The 21956-nt window shown below is 53.0% G+C and overlaps 4 protein-coding genes across 5 annotated transcripts in view; 3 read left to right on the top strand and 1 right to left on the bottom strand.

The window, feature by feature from the left end:
* The window catches only part of LOC146586011 (retinol dehydrogenase 16-like), a gene marked incomplete at its 5' end in the record, with an annotated part of 4108 nt that extends 3284 nt beyond the window's left edge, over positions 1–824 (top strand). Inside the window, 3 exons of the mRNA XM_085321961.1 lie at positions 7–38; positions 140–303; positions 464–824. Coding sequence (XP_085178087.1) covers positions 7–38; positions 140–303; positions 464–681 — 414 coding nt within the window. The remainder of the gene's footprint in view (positions 1–6; positions 39–139; positions 304–463) is intronic.
* The window catches only part of LOC146586012 (retinol dehydrogenase 16-like), a 5811-nt gene extending 2095 nt beyond the window's left edge, over positions 1–3716 (top strand). The window contains exons 2-5 of the mRNA XM_085321956.1: positions 2019–2341; positions 2421–2679; positions 2835–2998; positions 3143–3716. Of these exons, the coding sequence (XP_085178082.1) occupies positions 2029–2341; positions 2421–2679; positions 2835–2998; positions 3143–3363 (957 nt within the window). The 5' untranslated portion in view covers positions 2019–2028 and the 3' untranslated portion in view covers positions 3364–3716. The remainder of the gene's footprint in view (positions 1–2018; positions 2342–2420; positions 2680–2834; positions 2999–3142) is intronic.
* A 3538-nt stretch (positions 3717–7254) lies between these two features.
* ACKR5 (atypical chemokine receptor 5) lies at positions 7255–11638 on the top strand. Its single transcript, XM_085321960.1, has 2 exons — positions 7255–7425; positions 8551–11638. The coding sequence occupies exon 2, from the start codon at positions 8559–8561 to the stop codon at positions 9651–9653; it is 1095 nt and encodes a 364-aa protein (XP_085178086.1). The 5' UTR covers positions 7255–7425; positions 8551–8558; the 3' UTR covers positions 9654–11638.
* A 2900-nt stretch (positions 11639–14538) lies between these two features.
* Positions 14539–21894, bottom strand: ZBTB39 (zinc finger and BTB domain containing 39). 2 transcript variants are annotated; one of them, XM_085321958.1, is made up of 2 exons: positions 21403–21894; positions 14539–20621 (listed from the first exon to the last, which is right to left on the bottom strand). In XM_085321958.1, the coding sequence occupies exon 2, from the start codon at positions 20510–20512 to the stop codon at positions 18377–18379; it is 2136 nt and encodes a 711-aa protein (XP_085178084.1). In that variant the 5' UTR covers positions 20513–20621; positions 21403–21894; the 3' UTR covers positions 14539–18376. The 2 variants fall into 2 exon arrangements, with proteins under 2 accessions (XP_085178084.1, XP_085178083.1); XM_085321957.1 differs by having other exon boundaries at positions 20858–21894.
* Between the last annotated feature and the right edge of the window lie 62 nt (positions 21895–21956).

Below are 21956 nucleotides of genomic sequence, written 5' to 3' on the forward strand. Positions count from 1 at the left end.
TCCAAGTACGGCGTGGAGGCCTTCTCCGACAGCCTGCGGTAAGTCCCCATCCCCGCGTTGTCCCCATCCCTGCGCCGTCCCCRCACCATCCCCTTCCCCGCGTTGTCCCTGGCTGCGCTGAGCCTGCCCCTCGCCCCAGGCGCGAGCTCCGTGACTTCGGGGTGCGGGTGTCCATCATCGAGCCCGGCTGCTTCCGCACGCCCATCGTGGACTCGGAGGCGGCGCGGGATAGCGTCATGCACGCCTGGAGCCGCTGCTCCGACGAGGTGCGGCAGGCCTACGGGCAGAGCTACTTCTCCGCCTGTGAGTACTGCGCGTAGGAGCTGGCAGAGCCCCAGCAGCTCCTGCAACTCTGATGCAGAGGGGCAAAGCAAGGGCCACGTCCCTCATTTTGTTCAGGCCAAACTCCACCAGTYGAGGTGGTGCCTGGCTGGGCCAGTCACTTTGCACGTTCTCCCCACAGACAACAACAAATTTCTGCAGCTCCTTTCCACGGCCAACTCCAACCTCTCCCTGGTCACCTCTGCCATGGAGCACGCGCTGACAGCTGAGCACCCGCGCACTCGCTACAGCTGTGGCCTGGACGCCAAGCTCCACTACATCCCGCTGTCCTACCTGCCCACCTCCTGGGCCGACCGCTTGCTCATCTCCAACAGCATCAAGCCGGCCGGCAGCGTCTAGGGAGCCGCATGGAGCAGGGATGCCGACRTGACACTTGCAGCCACCGTCAGGCTGCCAGGGACGGGCCGCAGCCCGCCAGCCCCGCGCCGCAGCACGCCGCGCGGGCAGCTCGGTGCTGGCGGCCGCCTCATTAAAAGCAATGCCACTTCCAAGCGGGTGTCGGGTGGCCTCTGTCACTCCCTCGCCTCTGAGATGCTCTGTGCTTTGCAAAGGAACAAAACCCCACGTGCAGGGCTAGCCAGGGAGCAGGGGGACAAGGACAATCCATGAGACAGAGTGATAAATAAAATGTTGCAGGGCAGAGAAAACCAAGCAGTCACGCTGGGAGGCTGCTGGTGTTGGCCAGGGGGAACCAAAGCTCCTTCTCTGTCCCGAAAGAGAGCGGCGGATGGGAAAATTCTCCCATTGCCCCCAAAGGATGCTCCCTCTGGTTTTGGGGTGACATGGCTCTGGAGGAGCTGCACCCCCAAACCACAGGTGCCAGCGCAGAGGGGTGGGTGGGACTGGAATCATTTTGGAGTCGAGGGATGTCAACCAACACGACCCCTAGGCCAGCCTGCAGCACGCCTGGCCGTGCCAGCAAGCGGTGGAGACACCGACTCCTTTGCCAAAAGCACTAGCAGGGGAGAAGGGCAAGGTACGGGGTGTTGCAAAAAGGGGTTTGTGTCTACTTCTCTCCTGCACATGCGCCCGGATGCGTGTCCATGTTCCCGTGGATCAGTGCGGCTTCCCGCTGCCCCCGGGCTCTTCCCTGCGCGTGGGCTCGCCCCATCGGCCAAAGCGGCTAAACGCTTTGCGTCAGTGACGCAAGCAGAAGGAAACAGCGTTAGGAGACGCAGCGCTGCGCTGTGTTAAACGCTGCGGGACGCCCCCCAAACCGGCCCCCTCCGGCAGCCGCTTCTGCGGGCAGGGCTGGAGCCCGTCGCAACCGGGGCTGCTGCCAGCACAGCCCTGCTCGGGCTTCTGTGCCTGCCAATCCCGCGCTTGCCGCCGCCGTTCCCGTGCTTGCTGTTCCCGTGCCTGCCATTCCCACGCTTGCTGCCACCATTCCCACACTTGTTGTTCCCGTGCCCACCGTTCCCGCGCTCTCTGCGGCTGTTCCCGTGCCCACCGTTCCCGCATCCGCTGGTCCTGTGCCTGCAGTGTCATGGCTGCTGCTGCGCAGCTCCCTGCGCTGCAGCCTCGCTGCAAGAGTAATCATTAACCAGTGCCGGACTGGGGAGTCGCAAGGTCGCTGGCAGAGCCGACACTGTGCCCAGTTGCACTGGTAACCTCCCTTGCGCTTGCCTTGCTGCCGGACGTGTGCAGAGCTCCCCTCGCCTTGCCCTGGCCCCCAGCCCTGCAGGGATGTGGCTGTACCTGGCCGTGCTGGTGGGGCTGTACCTGCTGCACCGGTGGCACCGGGAGCGGCAGCGGGTGCCCAACCTGGCCGAGAAGTACGTGCTGATCACGGGCTGCGACTCGGGCTTCGGGAACCTGCTGGCGCGGCAGCTGGACGCCCGGGGGCTGCGGGTGCTGGCGGCGTGCCTGACGGAGGCGGGGGCTGTGCGGCTGCGGGCGGCCGCCTCGTCCCGGCTGCAGACCATCATCCTGGACGTCACCTCCAGCGAGAGCATCGCCGCCGCCGTCGCCTGGGTCGAGGAACGCGTCGGCGACAGAGGTAGGGCTGCAGCTCCGCGCACCCAGGTCGCGCTTGGCTGGGGGCGAGCGGCCCYRCGCTCACCCCGTGCTCCCCGCAGGGCTCTGGGGGCTGGTGAACAACGCGGGCATCGCCATCCCCACCGCCCCCAACGAGTGGCTGCGCAAGGAGGACTTTGTGCGGGTGCTGAACGTCAACCTGGTGGGGCTGGTGGAGGTGACGCTGAGCTTCCTGCCCCTGGTGCGGCGCGCCCGGGGCCGCGTGGTCAATGTGGCCAGTGTCATGGGCCGGCTCGCCTTCTTCGGCGGTGGCTACTGCCCCTCCAAGTACGGCGTGGAGGCCTTCTCCGACAGCCTGCGGTAAGTCCCGCTCAGCAGACCCAGGGGCCTATGTCCCATGAAAAGCTGGCTTGCGTGCTGCGGCACGGCCACTTCCTGCAGCAATGCCGGCATCCATGGGAAGGATGSCCACGAGCGTGGCTCCTGCTTCCCGCACGGCTCCCGCTCCTTTCCAGGCTGGAGATGCGCCACTTCGGGGTGAAGGTCTGCATCATTGAACCTGGCTACTTCAGCACAGCTATGACCAGCGCTCAGATCCTTCACAGTAATTTCCAACATGTCTGGGAGAAGCTCTCGGAGGAAACCAGAGCGAGTTATGGAGAGGCTTACTTCAAGAGTTGTGAGTACACCACCCAMAAGCTAAAGCGATGCTGCTCCTTTCCTGCAGCCGGAGCAAGACCCTGCAGCCAGCTGCCCTTCTTGGCTGAGTGGCACAAGGAAGGTGAGACTCGGCCAGCCTGACTGTCTCTCTTTGCCTCCGCAGCTTTAAAGCTAGTCCAGGAGCTGCAGAGTATGTGCAGCTCCAACCTGTCCTTGGTCACGGACTGCATGGAGCACGCGCTGACCAGCCAGCATCCTCGCACCCGCTACTCGGTGGGCTGGGATGCCAAGCTGCTATACCTGCCCCTCAGCTACCTGCCGTCAGCCTGGGCAGACGCCGTGCTCACCTGGTCCTATCCCAAACCCAACCCGAGAACTCCATAGGCATCTGCTGGCAGGAGCATCCTGGGCCAGGCACATTGGCAGGGGCCCAGTGTCTCTGTAGAAGCACCTGAATTTCCAGTTATTCGATGCACATCTCATGACAACAAGCTGTCACCTGCCAGTGAACCCGTCCGAATCGGTTGCTCTGAGTCCTGGCCCGGCGGGACTCCRTTTCCAGCCTTGCCCAGGGGCACCRGCAGCTGCTGCGGGAGAGCCTGGGACGGACGGTGTCAGGAGCAGTGAACCCTGATGCACATTAATGGGGGATTGTGGTTGCTTTTGCCTCAGTGACTCTTTTCTGGCCCGTTCACTGGGTGTTGGGGTTTAACATGTGAATAAAAGCAAGACATGGACAGTGTCAGCGGCCTTGCTCCTCGGCATGTGGCAGCTGGGCAGCAGCTGGCAAGGTGTCAGCAGTCTCAGCACCCAGCTCCCCCAGGACATCCCAAGCAAATCTCAGGGCCTTGCATTTCAGTACATATGCCTTGGAAAACATACRGAGCCCATTCGGCCTCTCCCGCGGAAGCAAGCTCTGTGCTGGCATCCCCGACGGAGCTGCGGCCCGGGGCCTCCGGGGCGCGGGAACCGGCGCGCGGCCTCTCCCGCGCTGCCCCAGGCCCAGCCGTGCCCCGCGGCTGGCCCAGCCGTGTGGCGGGTTGTTCACCAGCAGTACCTGCAGGCGCGAGCACCTCCTCCGCCGCGCCGGGCACCTCTCCTCCCGCAGACCTGCTGCGCCGGCTGAGCGGCCCCCAGCTCTCGCGGGTCACCGAGGGCATCGAGGACGCGCCGCTCGCCTGCTTCCCCTGCAGCTCGGCCAGCTGAGACGCCAAGCTGCTCTGCCTGCTGCCCAGCCACGCGCCCGCCTGGCTCCCCAGCACCATCGGCCTCTTCCTGCCCGCTCCAGGCACTGGTGAGCGCCCCTCCGCCCCTGCCCGCAGCCGCTCCGTAAAGCTGAGGTCCAGCAGGGCTGGGATCCCCCGGCGGCCGCCTCGAGCCTTCCCCCATCTCTGCTCATGCTGGCTTTTCCCTGCCTCTCTGTGTTTTTGCAGGCTGGTGCTTCTCAGCACGCAGATCTGCCAGCTCTGGAGATTGCTGCATGCAGCTGCAGCCCTTTGGCTCCCRTTGCCACCTCGTGCTGCCCTGGGACCTTGTTAAAAAGCCCCCTTTTAGCTTAAAGCATGCTTTTTGCATAGCACCTGCTTTTGGGCCCTGCAGGTCYATGGTTGCTCTCTGGAGGGGGGAGGGGAGCAAGGGAGAGTACATGGACTTTGCAAAGTTCCCCCAAAACTAATTAGGCTTCACTTCAGCTGCCAGGGGACTCCCAGGGGTTTGCATCTGCTGCAGTGTCCCGGCTGTTCCCAAATGTCCGTGAAGCTCAGGTTTTGGGTGCTTTTCTCTGTAGATCATGAAAAAATCTCCTCAGCTCAGAAGCAGGACAGTCATCCTAAAATTACCATTCTGGAAAAGCTAGATAAAATTGCCCAGAGGAAGGGTTAGGGCCATACAGAGAGCTGCAAAGAGCTTATCTGCACCCAAAGCGCCCCTGGCTGAAGTTTGGGGCCTGAGGTCCAGGGAAAGGGGTGACAGGCCAGGAGCAGGACCTCTGCTCCCAGCTCTGTCCCATGCACACCCCCTCCACCGCGGCCTCCCCAGCCTGTACCCGGGGCCCAGGAGCGCCAGCAGCAGTTCATACCGGGCTGACGAAGTGCAGCCGGGTGGGGGGGGCTCCTGCACTGCACTGGACCTGCACTGGGGCTTTGCTTGCAGCCCGGGGGTGCTCCGGATCCCGCTCCCACRCTGCCTTTCCCAGGAGCGCCGTGGGGCTGCCCCGGAGCTGATCCCGCTGCCCGGCTTGGGAGCCCTGCAGAGACGGGGGGAAATCTGGAGGTACCGGGCGGACGATGGAAGGAAGATCACCGGTGCAGGGCGAGGCAGGAGCCCCGCTCGCTGCGGAGGAAGCGGGGCCGCAGCGATGGTGGGACGGAGCCCGTCCCCGCTGCCGCGCAGCCTCCGCCAGCGCCGCGCGGTGCCGCAGCCGCGGTGCGAGCGCCGAGCTGGCCGGGGCCCGCGCTGCGCCCGGGGCGCGGCGGAGGCCAGACTGGCGCAGGGACGGCACCAGCTTTGCCGCTCCCGACCAAAGTGCTGACAGGTAGGGAAGAAAACCGGGCAAACTCATCAGTATCCCTTATCAGCCTTTCCTCGTTGCCTTCCTGCACGCCGTTTATATAACCCGTGATCTGTCAGGCTCTGAAGGACCCCACTCCAGCCGGAGCAGTAGCTTTCCGGAGAGGAAATGGCCTTTTCCCATTTATCTGCAGACAAAGGGGAGAGCTGGGCCCTTAGCAGAGGGCAGGGCCCTGGCCGTGCCGGAGGCTGCCCCACTGGGGCCGAGGGCCCCGGACCAGCCTGAGCCCCAACCCCGAGCCCCGGTGGGATGCGGCGTGCGAAGGGCTCCCTGGCCCGTCCTGGCAGAGCCCCAGCCCCAAACCCAAATCCCATCACGGCTGACTGCTGGCTAACAGGATTACCAAAGTGMTTTAGGCCTGTAGGAAGTGCTTTGCAGAGGGACTAATGGGAAGCACGGCTAGCGCTGATCCTGCCCTGGCAGCTGTAGCATTGATTTTCGTCGCCAGGTTGCTTGTGTGCAGCTCCATGTCCGARGAGACACTTGTCCTTAGCAAAGACCACGACTGCACCCAAGCTGCCAGGGGCAGCAGCACGGGGACATCTCGCTGCCTGCCAGCCCGCTGCCATGGGCACTGCATAAGGGACAGACGCCCGTGGCGTGGCAGAGGCAGCAGCCAGCRTCCTGCTGCTCCACCTCTCTGTCCTCTGTTTGCTCCACACATATTTGCTGCTGCTGGTGCCAGCGGTGGCGGGGGCAAGCGGCCCCACGCCAGGGCTCTAGCTTCTGCTCCTGACTTTCTCAGGGGCTGCTGAGGCAAAATAACTCATTTCATCTCTTTCTGCCTCATTTTTCTGATCTGTGAGATGGAAACAAGAATGTGTCCTCTGCCTCGCAGGGCAGTGGAAAGCCCCGCTGGTGGCAAAGCATCCCGGGATCGCTGAGCAGCGAAGCTGCCTGCTGGCGCTCAGCGCCCCACGGCGCAGCCCCAAGGCAAGGGCAGAGCCTCCGAGTTCCTGTTTGCAAGCATTGGGCCGGGTACCTGCCCGCGAAGGTCACCGTGGCCGGCGGGCTGTTTGCATGGCCCGACTTATCAGCGCTGCTGCGCTTCCCTGTTCCCACCGTGCCTTCCTTCCGAGCCGATTGTTGACCACAAATGTCTTGTCTGCACTTGAAAAGGAGATTTCCTGGAATTGTTTCGCAGGACTTGCAGCCCGAGGCAAAACGTTCTCCCTATCAGCTCCCTCCACAGTGTGGGGGCAAGGCTGCAGCCCCCTCCCTTCCCCTGCGAAACCCTCCCGTCATCGCGCTGATGGATGGCCGCCTGCGTGGAGGGGTTTGGCCGAGATAGCCATCTGCAACGGTGTCCCCCCCACCCCGTACCTGGTCTGACATCGTAGATGTCAAAACCTGGGTGTAGAAACCGCGCCCTGCGGGTTGCAACAGGTGCTGTCATTGCTGGGAGATGTTCAGCTTTTTGCCTTTTTTCCCCTCAAAGGAAAACCTGTGATGCCTGAGCATCCACCACTCTGAGAGCCAGGACCTCCGGGGCAGCCGACGGTGTGTTCACCTTAACCCAGCCGAACCCTGTGGGGCTGATTATCCCGGAGACGGGAAGAGAGCCCAGCTCAGCCAGGTCCCACCCCGGAGCAGCGATTCCTGCCCCCGGGCGCCCGCGGACGCGGCTCCCTCCACCCCTGCCCAGCCCCGCGGCCGCGCCGAGCGCGAGCCCAGCCCGCGTGGGGGCCCGCCTCGGACGTCGCCTCGTGCTGGGCTGCCTCCGGATACCGGCCGGCCGCGGTCATTTCCTGCGGGAGCCACCAACCAGCCCACCCCGGCGCAGCCCCGCGGCCGCCGGCTCAGACGAGCGCAGCCCCCGAGGCGGCAGCATCGCGGCGGCCGTCCCTCCCACGGACACCCTCGGCTCCGCGCGCCAGGTGAGCTGTTGTCTTCCWCTCGCCGCGTGCATCCTCCCTTCCACCCTCTTGCCGGCTCCTGCTGAAGCACCGGCTTCCTCGGCACCTGCGGCTTGGAGGTGGCAGTGAGCCAYGGAGCAGCTGGCACAGGCACGGGCTCCAAACACAGCGGCTTTTTTCGCATTCTCCAAATCTTTCGGGACTGGGTGGGGGGGAGGGTGGCAGAGGGGGCAGCGATTTGCCGCAGCAGCTGATGCTATGGGGGGGAATGTGCGGGGCTGCGGTGCTCCGCGCTCGCTGCAGAGCGGCGTGGTGGTGCAATTCCTCGGCAGCAGCGCGTTCCGCCGGCCCGTCCTGGAGGAGCCGCTCGTCTCCCGGGCTCTTCCGAGGGAGCCAGGTCTGCAGCGTCCTTGCCCAGCGGATGCAGCTGTGCCGGGATCGGAGAGCATTCACATTTGCAGCATAAAAGGGTGTTAAGGTCAATTACATTTCCCTGAAGTTTGTAATTTTGACACCTACTTGGAATTCCTGATGGGATCCTAGCGACACGACGGGCGGCGGGGGGGGGGGAAGGAGGTCCAAGAAAAAATCTGGATAATCTTAAAAAGCAGGTGCAGATCAAGGTCTGGGGCTGGGGGAGCGCTGACACAGTCTCAAGCACAGGGAACAGCCCAAACACCTGATGTGCCCACAAACTGCAGCAAGTATCTTGCTTCTAGCCTAATTCAAATTTGTCTGGCTCCAGTTTCCAGCAGTTTGTTCTTGTTCTGCTTTTCTCATTCACGGGGAAGAACTCTTCAGAGGCTGGGAAATTTCTCCCCTTGGAAATATGCAAATGCAGCATTCAGGTCACATCTGAATTACCTTTTTTTTTACTTATTTTTTTCCCCTGTTGTGAGTATCTCGGTAGAGGGAGCAAAGCCATGTCTGAGAACCTGCACAAGCTTCCACACTGCAAAGCCCAGGGTTGCACCCAAATGTCTCTGACTCAAGATTAGCCCCTTACTGATGAGCCTTTTTTTTCTCCTCTGTAGGAGATGACAATTAGAGTAGAGAAGGTGCTTTGGGGAGGACTCCCAGAGCACCATCACAGCCCTCTGCTGCTCTTGAAAAGCTGCCATTTCAGTACTTTCCTTTTCTTTGCAGCTACCAGAATGGCTGAGGCGACCACTGCCCCGAGCGAGACACACACTCTTGGGAATGAGTACGGGGACTACCACAACTGGACAGAGCTGTTCCACCTCCTGAACTATACCTTCACCTTCTGCAAGTTCAGCCTGGATGAGAATGTCAAGCGGGTAGTCCTCTTCATCCTTTACCTGGTCATCTTCGTGGTGGGCTTGGTGGAGAACCTCCTTGTTATCTGGGTCAATTGGCAGACACGRGGCAACAAGAGCTTGGTGAACCTCTACATCATCAACATGGCCATCGCTGACCTTGGGGTGCTGCTCTCGCTGCCCATCTGGATGCTAGAGGTGATGCTGGATTACACATGGCTCTGGGGCAGCTTCCTCTGCCGCTTCACACACTATTTCTATTTTGCCAATATGTACGCCAGCATTTTCTTCCTCACTTGCCTGAGTGTAGATCGCTATGTGTCCTTGACGACTTCCTCCGTCTTCTGGCGTAAGCACCAGCACCGTGCACGTCGCGTCATCTGTGTCTGCAGCTGGATCTTGGCAGCAGCAATCCCATTCCTGGAGGTTGCTCACATGCAGCTGGTAAATACCGGAGACCCCATCTGCATCTTCATGGCACCCTTCGAGACCTATGATGACTGGGCCCTGGCGGTCAGCTTAGCCACCACCACCATCGGGTTCCTCATCCCTTTCCCCATCATAATGGTTTTCAATATCCTGACGGCCAGGTACATCAAACGCACCAAGCCAGAGAGCAGGAAGCACTGTCTGCTCATCTACGCCTACATTATCATGTTCCTCCTCAGCTGGCTGCCCTTCCACATCATGCTCACACTGCTCACCCTYGACGGCAACCACATCATCCTCCACTGCACCTTTGCCCACTTCCTCTACTTCTTCTACGACATCATAGACTGCTTCACTCTGCTCCACTGCGTCATCAACCCAATCCTCTACAACTTCCTCAGCAAAAACTTCCGCAGCAAGCTCATTTCTGCTGTGGTTAAATACATCCCCAAAGACCAAGCCATCCAGAAAGGTGCAGAYAGCTCCTCCTCCACCACGCAGCACTCCATAGTCATCACAAAGGATGGCAACCCACCCAACTAAGCAGGGATTGGACTCTCCCACTCCTCACTGGCAAGTGGTCCCATGGGAGCAGCCAGCTTCTGGGACTCACTGAGGTCAGTAAGATTATTTTCCCTGGTGATAAGCAGACACTTTGCTTTTAAATAGCATTTCTTGGCTGGCCATCTACTGTGTTCTGAAGGCAAGGGGAGGGGCAGAGTGCCAAATGTGAAACGAGGTGGTGTGGGGAGCAACAGACATTTTATCTCTGATGTGCTGCTGTATCAGATCTATTTAGCTAAAGAAACAATAAGAGAAAGAGAGATTTCCTGTTTTTCAAAAAAAAAAAAAATTTTGTAATAATAAAGTATATTACTCTGTCTGCTCTGAAGTCTGAACACAAAGTCCACCAGTGGGACCTGACCCAACCTGACCTGACCCTCCTACTTCCCTCTAGCTATGCAACCCGTGGAACAAGCAATACTCTTCCTTTACCACAAGTTTTTCCGCAATCSCAGACTTTCACTTACACATGCGCTCTGCATATACCACGCTGTAAAGCTATCAAACAAAAGTTGCCCTTTTTCTGTGATGCCAGCCCAAGGAGGAAAGACAGGAAATTTATTCCTTTGAAACACAAACCTTAATTCCCAGTGTCCAGCAAACAGTTGAATGACTGACTTTACAAAATCGAAGGTGATGCAGCCTAGAGGTGCAGAGACCAATACAGATCTGAGCTTTAAACATTCAAGATCAGCCACTTGTGAAGAACAATTTTTTAAAACCAGCAGTAAATGAGATGGTTAAAACCAGGTTCCACTATGCCTCTGTGCTTTCAGCRTGACTGCTGATATCAGACTGGGCAACAGGAGGTTCCCAGTTTGTGTTTTGTAGGAAGAGACCCATTCCATTAAAATCAGCCTCCTTTAAAGCATCTTGTATCAAGTTTCTAAGGTCACTCGTCTCGTTTCTAAATTTTGGCAGACTCCAACAGTCCTTATGTATAACCTTCAGTCAAGGTCACAAGATCTCGCAGTGCATGCTTTCAATGCATATGTGTACAAATATGCATTTTTCTGTTGTGTAAGAAACTAGAGCATCCGGAGAAAGTTCATCTTTCCCTGGATTCTGCTAAGTCACATGCTGCAGGTCAAGATCTTAGTAGGGGAAGGTGAAAGAGTGACAGTCACTGGGAGTTAATAAATCTGCCAAAGGCCTTGAGCTGCTTAAGAAACACATAAAACACATTAAAAAAAAGCAGAGCATAAACAAATTGGACAGGATCTGGGGACAGGATGCTTGCACCACAGAAGCAATGGGTGGAGGGCAGGATGTCCCAGATTGCTGGAGAAGCCCACAACCAGGGGTTAACATGGAATCATGGTTATTATGGGAAGGGCTGGGAACAGCTCTGCTATTTAGAGGGGTCCAATGCCAGGAGTACTGCAAAGTACTTGAGGTATCCTTCTGCAGAGATGCTCTTTCTTATTACTAGAAAAAAGTGYGCTTGACTGTGGAAGGGAGCAGCTAGGGAAGAAGTCATTCCCTCAGACTCAAACAGCAGCTTGTTAAGAGAAGCAGCTTATATCTGTTCCTCTTTCTTAATTATATTAATTATACAGTTTCACAACTTGACCGTGTAGAGCAGCTTAGACTGTAAGCCCTTTGGAGCACAGACCATCATTTCAGATCTGCATCTATACAGCACTTTTCCTGCTTCGTCTCTGTGACTCTCCTGGTCACAAACACACGCAGTAAAACAGAGCAGCCATAAAGATGGAAAATGTTCGCATGAAGGCAGTCACTTACCACTGACCTGACCCACAGTTCTCATCCAGAGCTTGCCTGAATCTTCTTTAAAACTTCCTTTTGCTAATGCTCTGTTATTTCCACTAAAGAAATCAGACTAGTACACAATAAAAAGACATTTGGTATGTGACATAACCAGGACAGCAATATATTCAGTTTCAAGTTACTTAAACATCTGAAACTCTGTATTTGACCTATTAAACATTTTTTTAACTCTCCTAATGCATCTGCCACTTTGTATACCATAATGCACAGACCCCAAAGCCAGAGAGGCCTCAAATTGCTGGTGGGTGAGCCATCAATGTGCCCTTGTGGCCAAGAAGGCCAATGGTCTCCTGAGGTGCATTGGGAAGACTGTTGCCAGCAGGTCGAGGGAGGTGATSCTGCCCCTCTCCTCAGCCCTGGGGAGGCCTCATCTTGAGGACTGTGTCCAGTTCTGGGCTTCCCAGGACAAGAGAGACATGGAACTGCTGGAGAGAGTCCAGCGTAGGGCTACGAGGATGATCSGAGGRCWGGAGCATCTGTGCTATGAGGAAYGKCTGCGASAGCTGGRCCTCTTCAGCCTGGGGAAGAGAAGACTGAGGGGGGATCTGATCAGTGTGTACAAGTACCTGMAGGGAGGGTTTCAAGGGGATGGRGACAAACTCTTTTCAGCTGTCCCATGTGACAGGACAAGATGCAATGGGCAGAAATTGAACCACAGGAAGTTCTACCTGAACGTGAGGGGSAATTTCTTCCCTGTGAGTGACAGAGCACTGGMACAGGTTGCCCAGAGAGGTTGTGGAGTCTCCTTCTCTGGAGATCTTCAAGGCYYGCSTGGATGCAACGCTGTCTAACGTGCTCTAGGTGACCCTGCTGAGTAGGGAGCTTGGACTAGATGATCTCCAGAGGTCCCTTCTAACCTTACTGATTCTATGAAATGAACCCACACAAACTATGCAGAATTGCRCTTAGTGGTTTCCCCACCGATTTGGGGTTGAAACCCAGCAAGTCTTTTTGCTGGATCATATGGCCCTCCTTTAAAGTTTTCTCCATTTCTCATGGTAAACTGCTGCAGGAATGGGTTCCTTTAGCCAAGTATTCTGATTATCAAATATATACTCTAAGGCCACGCTCCAAGCTTGAATTTGTCTAGTGTCCATTCCTGGTCACCGGTCCCAGTTTCAGCACGCCTGGTTTCTCAATCTGCCGCACTGGCAGRCACACTGAAGCAAATGAATGTGCATGCTGTTCCTTGTCTTGACTTAACAAGAAATACGAACTCAGAGAATCTCCTAAGTAGTTTCTAGGGCAAAGCAGAGTGGCTAATAAGGGCTCTGCTCCCAACCTGTTATAGAAGCAGTTTGCAGTAATGCCAGAGCAYGCTCTTCTGTAACTGTTCTAACTGCTCTGGTGCTGGGAGAAGTGACTAGGAAGAGGTCTTGGGGCTGTTCTGACTTATTCCATGAATCTTGCAAAACATTGTAGACCACAGCACAGAAGCAAGATACCAGGAATGGGTCATGTGCTTTCCCAGGCACTCTTAAAAAGAGAGAAATGCCAATCTGAAAATGTAAAGAAACTTCAAACAAACAAACAAACAAAAAACCCCTCAAGGTACAAGTGATCAACATTTTTCATTTTATTATTCTAAATAAAAACCACACTTTGTGCTGAACAATGGAGTATAAAAGAACCCGATGTACAACGATTTTAGACATCTACTGTTTGGGGAGAAGTTTACAAAATATACAAAACTTTACAGCAAATAGATAGTAAACACTTAAATATCAGGAGGTCAGTACCTACTATTAACTTAACAAAAAGGTTAGACAGCAATTCAACTCTTTTTCTTTCTTCTCCTTAATTATTTTGTTAAGAGATCTGGATCCRTTGAGAAAGGGGAGAATAAAACAAGACTGAATTCTGTGTTTTAAAAATCAGAATAAGACCAGTCTCACAGTACTGCCTTTGGGAGGTGGATTATTGTGTCAGGGTTTCAAGACAGCTAGCCTTGAAGCGGTGTGCAGTGGCTGCTCCTTGCCTGAGCCATTCCTGCTGCGGAAGTCAAAGGCATGCAGCTTGCTTCAGGCTCCAGTAGTGTGTGAGAACCCACAACCAAACAAAACACTGCAAAAGCAGCTGAGAAAACTAACAGCAAAGTATTTTCCCTCTATATTCTCCTATTTCATCACGAGGATCCCAAAGCACTTTACAAACATGAATTAAACCTCACAGCCTCCCCRAGTGAGGTAGGTAATTCCTTATTGTCCCCCACTTTTACAGACGGGGAGGGAGAGGGTGGGGAAGCAAGGCAAAGAGGCGAACAGATTTGCCAAAGGTCGCACAGTGAGTCAGTGGCAGACTGAGGAACGGAACCAGGAGCTGTGTTTCCACTTCAGCCCTCTGGACACTACTGCTTCCCTAACCGCAGCAAACAGTGTTTTGCTTCTCAAGCAGAGCTGGAGCACGRTTGCAACCTGGCCCTCCTGACCCCGATGCCAGTGCTGATGGAGATGGCTCAGAGAGCCAGAGTCATCACCAGGATATGTTTGTTGTGACACAGCTGGGTCAGACCTACAGCCCCTTTGGCCAAAGCCGCCTGCTTTGGATTCAGGATTAAAGTACAGCAGAGATTTCTTATCTGTAAACTCCATCCAATCCTGCCCTCCTGAGCCACAGAGCTTCCTTGAGAAACACTGGAGCTCCTAGCCAGAGTGACTAGGCTAAGAGACAGCCACATCACCAAGAGGAAGAGGAAGACAGAGGGCTAAAGCTGGCCATCAGCTTGGAGAAGTGCTGAGGCCCCATGCACCAGGGCTATGCCATCAGGGGTTACAGCCATGGCTAAAAGCCCAGCACAGCCAGTGGAAAGGCTCTGGTATTAGGCACACTGGGCAGCAGTTCTCCAAAACACAATGGCTGGGTCCTACCATTGGATTCCCGGGAAGGGAGAGCTGAGATCTTGGACCCCTCTTGGAAAAATCACCATTTTGCAAATCCAAGGAAGAACAGCGACACAAGGCCAGCACACTCAGAGAACACTGCAGACCAAAATCCCATCGCCACATTCCCTTGAAAACTTGCTGCTGATCTCAGAATATTTCACATGGGAATAGGAACAGTTCATTATAACATAGGAAACAGCAGGGAAGTGATCTCTCTGTCCCTATCCCCACTCCCCAAAATAACCAGCAGAAAATGGGGTGGGCTTTTGCTTAGTGTTTCAGTGTAAAAGCTTCTCTTTTTGGTTTATGTGCACAAAAGGCTTTTGTTTCACAGCTTAGCTAGATATAGGGCTACAGACGGTTACCACTTGGCAGTGCCCCAATCCATCTAAAAGCTCATCACAGCTTCTGGGACATTTTAGGAGGATCTAGAGGCTTTAAAAATTCAGTTATCCTAAGCCTAGTCTGCCTCCCTCAACATCCTTCATAGCAATTTCCAGAGCATACCACATTCATTTCCCATCACCCTACAGTCTTCACAGAATCACAGAATGGTTGAGGTTGGAAGGGATCTTGGGAGACCATCTAACCCTAACCCCCCCCACACCCCCGTTCAAGCATGGTCACCTAGATCATGTTGCCCTGGATCCTATCCAGTCAGCTTTTGAACCATCTTGTCTACCAAGCACATCTTGCTACCATCAGGAAATGAAAGAATCTCCACAACATAGAGAGCTCCTCAGTGGAGCCTCCAGTGAATCACTGTCAACTCTCCACACTTTTCTAGAGCACCATGCATTCTTGGTGTTTTTTTTAACTAAAAACACTAGGCAAGATATAGTTCCACAGACCTGTTAAAGATCACGCACTAAGGCCTTGTGGGTGACTAGTGGTACCACAAGATCAGAGTTTGGAAACCACAGCTTCACCTGACAAGCATGGAATACCCTTCTCAATCTCCCATGAGAGTTAGCTATCATTTCAGTATCTTTTTTCCTCTTGTAAACATTCACCAGGCACCAAAACATCAAGAGCATGAGTCCAGTTTAACACTACCAGGACAATGTCAGCTAGCCTCAAACTTGGCCAACATTACACGGGCTGTGGAAGGGATGCAAAACTCTTTAACAGCCTTGGTTTCTCCTTTTCCTCCCAGGCAAGGTCCGTTCCTCTGACACTTTGTGTTTCTGTAGTGTGATCTGACTAAGGTATTGCAGCTCCATTGGGTGACAGAGGACTACCTCAAGCTTTGGACAAAAGAGCTTTCTGGGAAGAGGTGTCGTGTCCATGCAGGGATCAGCACTGCCAGGCGGAGCGCAGCTTGACACAGGGCTGTTGTCTCTTGCCCCTGTGAGAGCTAAGCAAACTCTGGAGCTACTGAGGTGGGAAACGCAGCTTTACAGGCAAATCAAAGAGATCAGCTGTAGATGGGGAAGGATTCTGTGTACGGAGCTAACAATCAAAAGCCTTCAGATGCAACCAGCAGTTGCACACTTGTATAATCTCCACTCCCTCCATTCCTGGGAAGGGAAGACCAACTCTTCCTTATTCTCCTGGACAGCAATTTACACAGGAGACAAGTGAAAAGCTCCTTTCAAACACTGGAGTCTCAGTTGCATTACAATGCCACTACATCCCAGCATGCACAGTCCTCCTTCCCATTCTGACAAGCCCCTTCCTCAAACCCCCTTCTCCAATGCAGCTAGCATTGAAGGGAATGTGGCTGTTCCTCTCACTCTGCCACAGAACTTGCTTCACAGGACTGCAACAGGGACAAGACTTAAAGGAGATTTGCTCTGGACAAGGAAAGCTGTAACAGGAGCAAAATGACCCTGCTAGGTGGTTGCTGTACCTCAATAAATTGGTACAGAATAAGAAAGGATGGAGGCTGTTATTGCCCTAGGATGCTAAATAGCAACATTCACTAAGTGCTTTGCATCTTCCACACGCTTTGCAGATATGAGCCAGTAATCTTCACCACACTCCAGGGAGGTAGGTAGGTACCACAAGTGTTACCATCCTCATTTTACAGATGAGGAAACTGAGGCAAAGAGGTGAAGTGACTTGCCCAAGGCCACAATGGAGTGGGGGGGCATAAACCCCAGAAATTCCTAGCTCAGTAACCATGCGTCCAGCTCATGCTGCTCCTCTGTTGTGGGTTGTCCCTTCAAGAGGGGGAGAAGGTGGGATGACTTCAAGAATTAACTCTTTTACAGGGTTTGCAAATCACTAGTTTTGTTTTGTAACAGTATATCTTCACAGAAGCTCAGGAGCCCAATTTACTATACAACTGTGGCTTGAAAGCCCTGAGCGCTTCCTGTTTGTGAGGTAGTATGAGTTACCTAAGGGCAGTTATAACTCATGCTGTGGTATTTGAAATATTCATTCCTCTCCACCTCTGCCCCACAGCAGGATAACATGGGAAAAAGCCAGTTCCCACCCTTCCTGGTGTAAACATTACAAGCATGGGATCGATCTTGCTAGCACAGCTGGAAAAGCCCACTTTGCAGGAAAGCGCACAGCTCTGAGGAGGAGTCCCAAGCCTGTGCTTGACGTATGTCCAGGACAGGCTGAGATTCACATCAGTTATATTCCTGCAAGCTTCTGAAGCTGCAGCCACCAGCTGGCACGTGCTAAAGTTACAGCATTATTCAATAAAAAAAATGAAACCAACTTACATTGGCACCAACAATATCCTGCAATACACATTTCGCAGTGAGACGTCTGTGACGTGGTGATTTACTGCATTAACCACGGGAGGGGGCTATCCTTTTAGCAGAGAAAATAGTCCTTCTCAAAGACACCTTCCTGGGAGTTAAGGCAACGGTTTCATCAAATCCTTGTCTGCTGGGATTTACGCAGGCCTCAGCAACCCTGCTGCTCTCAGACATCCAATGCTTCCAACAACTGGAAGCCCTCAGACGCACACTGTGTCGGCAGAGCTCTATGTGCACAGCTGCCATAAGCACACAAATCAGAGCTGAGGGGATATCAGCACACTCATGATGGTCAACCATGGGCCAGCAGAAGTTAGGCATGACTATTTCATCAAAAATTATTTCCTAAGAAGCAGCCAGCCCCATAGCATAAATCTGCTTCCCTTGCCCTCTCCAGTTCAGTGATTCTTCTGAGAGATATCTCTGCTCAAACATCCATCTCTTTCCTTCAAAGCAGCCATCCCCTCTGCTCAGACTGCTCTCTTCAAAGAGGTGGCGTTACTCCTTCATTTCCCTTGTTTTGAAATGGGGGGGGAGGGGTCATTGAAAACTTGAGAGGCATGTCATGGGGATGGCAGTGAAACTGCCAGCTGCACTCTCTGTTCAGACAGGCCTCCCAGAGACCACAATCACAAGAGGCACTGATTGGGAATTGCCCTTCCGAGCAACAAATCATCCTCCTATTAATTTGTTCCTAGGTACCCCTTCTCATTTGCATGTGCACACACACATGCTGGTTGCTAATCTCCCCTGCAGCGGAAAGACAGTTTCAAGGCTGATTTTGTGACACAGACTTTGCTTACCTCCTCACAATAGCAGCAGAACCCCAGTGATGCCTAGAATGAGTCTCTTTTTTCCTGTCTTTTTTCTTTTAGTTATTTTTTTTGAGTCCAGTACTGTCTTGCTCTGGCTCTGTCCCTCTCTATTGAGGTCAGGTTTCAAAATCTTAGCAGCATCAGTTTGTGGGTAAGCTCAAACTGAGAGTTAGCCTAATCAAATGGGCTAAAAGGTTAAAAAAAAAAAAGATTCAAAACTCAGCGAGAAATGCTAAAAACACAGAACTCAATGTCCTCTAACAGGACCAGAGGTAAGTAAACATGACAGACTTCTTGGAAATAGTGATTTAGCTTACATACTGTTAATTTGTACAATGCCAATTGAAAAAGCCCTAGTAAGGCCTAAAACATTAAAAAGAATAGAAAAGGAGGATTCCATCCATGATGTCTGACCATTAAATAAAACAAATGACATTTTTCCACAGCTTCTGTAATTAGCATTTGCTCCTTTGCTGGTCCAGTCCCATCTCACCCAATCAGCTGTCTGTGTTTTTCTCCGCATCTTTGGAATGGATAATATACATGAAAGTCTGTTCAATGGTAAAGTCAGGGGGCAGGCTGCCTTTGTGCACGCCTATGTGCTTGCTCATAAGGTTGAGTGTGGAGCTATAATGTCCACATACAGTACATCGGTACATGAGGGCTCCAGAATGCGTCCGCAGGTGGCACTTGATGGTGGAGCGGCCACGGAAGAACTTATGACACACTTTGCACTGGTAGGGCTTTTCTCCGGTGTGAATCCTCCGGTGGTAGTTGAATTCACTGGTGTGGGCAAACCTCTTTCCACAGACTTTGCAGCTGTACTTACTATTGCCTGGTTGATTTTGCAGTGCCAAGTCTTCACTCAGAAATTCTTCAGGCAGCTTCCTCTTCTGGAGGCCCTGCTGCTGGAGACGGTCACCAAAGCTCGGTCGGATGTCCAGGCTGCCCCCACATTTGTGCTGGCTGACATGATAACGATACGCTGCTTCCAGCTTAAAGCTCTGGCCACAGAAATGGCACCGGAAAAGAGCCTCCTCCATGTTCTGGTGAACAGCCAAGTGTTTCTCCAGAAGGTGTCGATCTACAAAGCTGTTGGCACAAACAGAGCAGGAGAAGACCGAGATCCCCAAATGAGACAGGGTGTGCCACATCAGACTGCAGAGGTTGAGGTGCCTCTGATCACACACACCACATGTTTGGCTTTTCAAGTTCACGTGGTCCAGGATGTGGTTGCGGACAGTGTGGAAATCTTTGGCCAAAGGCTTCCCGCAGGCAGCACATGCCAGCTCTGAGCCAGATCCCCCACCAAACATACTGATCTTCCCTGGGAGAGGGTCGCTGGGGTGGATAATGATGTTATTGTCAAACACTCCTTCTCTTCGATGGAGGGTAAGCTGCCACTGGGTGAAGAATTTGGTCTCACACATGTCACAGGAGAAGAGAAAGATCCCGATGTGGGACAAAACATGAGTGACCCTGGAATTCCGATCCTGAAAGTGAGTCTCACAGACTTTGCAGTTCCCAGTGAGCAGATCAACGTGATCTCTTGCATGCTGGCGGATCAACTGGATGTTGGGTTCCAGGACCTTTTTGCACACCTGACAGGGCATGGCCTTGCTTTCCCGGCTGTCATTCTCAAAGGTCAGCTCTTCTTCACTGTCGTCACTCAGCTCAATAACTTCTTCTGTTGGGCCAAGCTCTTCACTCGCATCTTCAAAATGTAGTTCATCATCCCCCAAGTCTTCCAGCTGAAGCTCATCCATCTGCCCAAAACCTTGCTCTTTGGAGTGATCGCTGTTGCTGGGACAGGAATTGCTCCCCGTGGAGATGTCTAGGGAAGCATCAGCAGTAAAGAAGCCACCCTTGCTGTAGTCGCCATTGCTCTGGACTTTATACTGTTGGCAGCAGCCTGTACTGGTTTGAAGACCAACATTTACACTGCCCAGGTTGGGCTGGGTTGCCATACTTGTGGCAGGAGCAAACTGCCCTTGTTCTGATTCTTGTTCTGTCTTAGGAGGCTGCTGATGTATCAGGGGAAGAGTCTGGCTGGCCTCATTCACGGTATTCCTGTCACACTCTTTGTAGCTGCCTGCCACTTCTCCATGCAAGATGTAATTCCGTTCGGGGCCAAAATGTTCCCCACTGCTCCGGATTTCACTCAAAGAATGTTTCTGTTCTGACGAGGTGCTGCTCAGAGGGCCTGACCGGCCTTCGCCCATGGACAGAGAGGACTGCTTTGTGATAGCTGAGCTCTCCAAGTCAGGGAAGGTTGAATGGCAGGCCTTCAGCAGATCTTCCATGCCCAGTCGCTCTGCCACCTCGTAAATGACACCCACATTGATTAGGTCTGTGAAGAGCTCTGAAGTGTATACAAAGCTGAGGATCTTCTCAAAGTTGGCTGGTGTGATGAAATCCACTACATAGGTCCTGGCAGCATCCAGCCCTGTGTTCAAAAAGAGATTCTGGAAGTAGCCTGCAGCGCAGGCCAGAACAGCCTTATGTGCAGCAAAGGAGCGGCTCCCCACCAGAATGGTGACATCACACATGGTCTCGGAGAGCCTGCACTTGTTGAGTTCCTTCAGCAGGTTGTTGGGGTGATTGGTGCTATGCAACTTGATTCTCATGCCCATCTTAGCAGCTGCTCAAGAGTCCCTCTCCTGGTCAGCTTCCTCTTCACACATTCATCAGTTGCATGAGCAGGAGGTGCTTGGCATCCAGAACCTGGCAGGGCAAGGGGCTCTAGAGAGAGGAAAATGTGAAAATGAAAATGTGAAACACTAAAATGAAAACATGAACAGCCAGAGAGACATCACTCTAGTCTGGGAAGAAACATACTATGATTTTCACACCTTCCTAACAAGCAACAGGAAAGAGCATAGCTGCTTTGATGAAGAATGATTAAAACCTATCTTGTAATTTCAAAGACTGACTCTTCAATGGAAAGACACAAATAGACAAAACAGAAAGCCATTTACCCTGTCAGTGACGGTCTGAAGTTCCCACTTCAATTCAGGCATGAACACAGGTCCTTCTGCCTTGCAACACTGCTCAGTTCTGAAACTGAGTCCCAAATAGTGATTGTTACATAAAAGTCCCACATCTTCCAAAATCATGGGATAATACCCCTGCCAAGAGGATACAAAATTTGAACTCCTACATCTTGGGCAATTCTGTCTCTAAGTCTCTTCCATCCATGACTGCTCTGTGGATTGCTTCAGTCAGCTGAATATTTTTATTTCAGATTTCTCCTGTACCCCACATATTAACTTTCATTTTCCAGATAGGATCTTATTTCAGATTCTCCCCAACATGCTAGCACCTTTAGCTCCCTTGGGATTTCTTCTCTTCTATATAAGTAACACCTTTCCGTTCACTTTTAACTGAGAAGTTTGTGCAGTATTCCCAGACKGCTATTAGACACTTGGCTTATGACACATGCAATTCCCATCTAGCCACTTCCTTCCAACTTGTCCCATCACCTTTGCTACCCTTCTCCCATTTACAAGTGCTTTCAGATCACCTTGGGACTTGATGAAACATAAGCCTCCAACACTTTGGTAAAACAACATGAAAAGAAAAAACAGAATACAATTAGAAAAGCCAAGTTTGGTGGAAAGTTTCACTTTAACAGTCCAGTTTTAACAGACCAGTTTCTTTACCAAGGAAAGTGTATAAAGTTAGAGGGGAGGCATAAGCCAAAAGATCCTTTCTGCTCATTGTAAACCCAGCATCTTTGACCCTCTGAGGCTCATTTTAACATCAGAAGCMAGATGCTAAATTTACCCAATAATATCTCTAATCCTCTTCCTCTCCTTCATCTGCACTGAAATGTTTCCATGGCAGTAATAGCAAATTTTGAACCTCAGCCCTGCAACCTTGACTTTTTCAGGACATGTAAAAAGACAAGAGAAAGCCACCCAGGATTGTGTCACTGCAAAGGAAGCACAGGGTTGCTTTAGCTCATAGCCACTGAAAGAAGAGTCCCAGTTTGCAGCGGGCCAGGGGAAGATCATACAATACTGAGATACAGCTGGGAGTTTGTTTTTTTTTCCTCTGTAACCATAAGATTTTGTT

Source organism: Rhea americana, unplaced genomic scaffold, assembly GCF_003343005.1.
Source record: "Rhea americana isolate MKP2758 unplaced genomic scaffold, rheAme1 scaffold_735, whole genome shotgun sequence".
Classification (NCBI taxonomy): Eukaryota; Metazoa; Chordata; class Aves; order Rheiformes; family Rheidae; genus Rhea; species Rhea americana.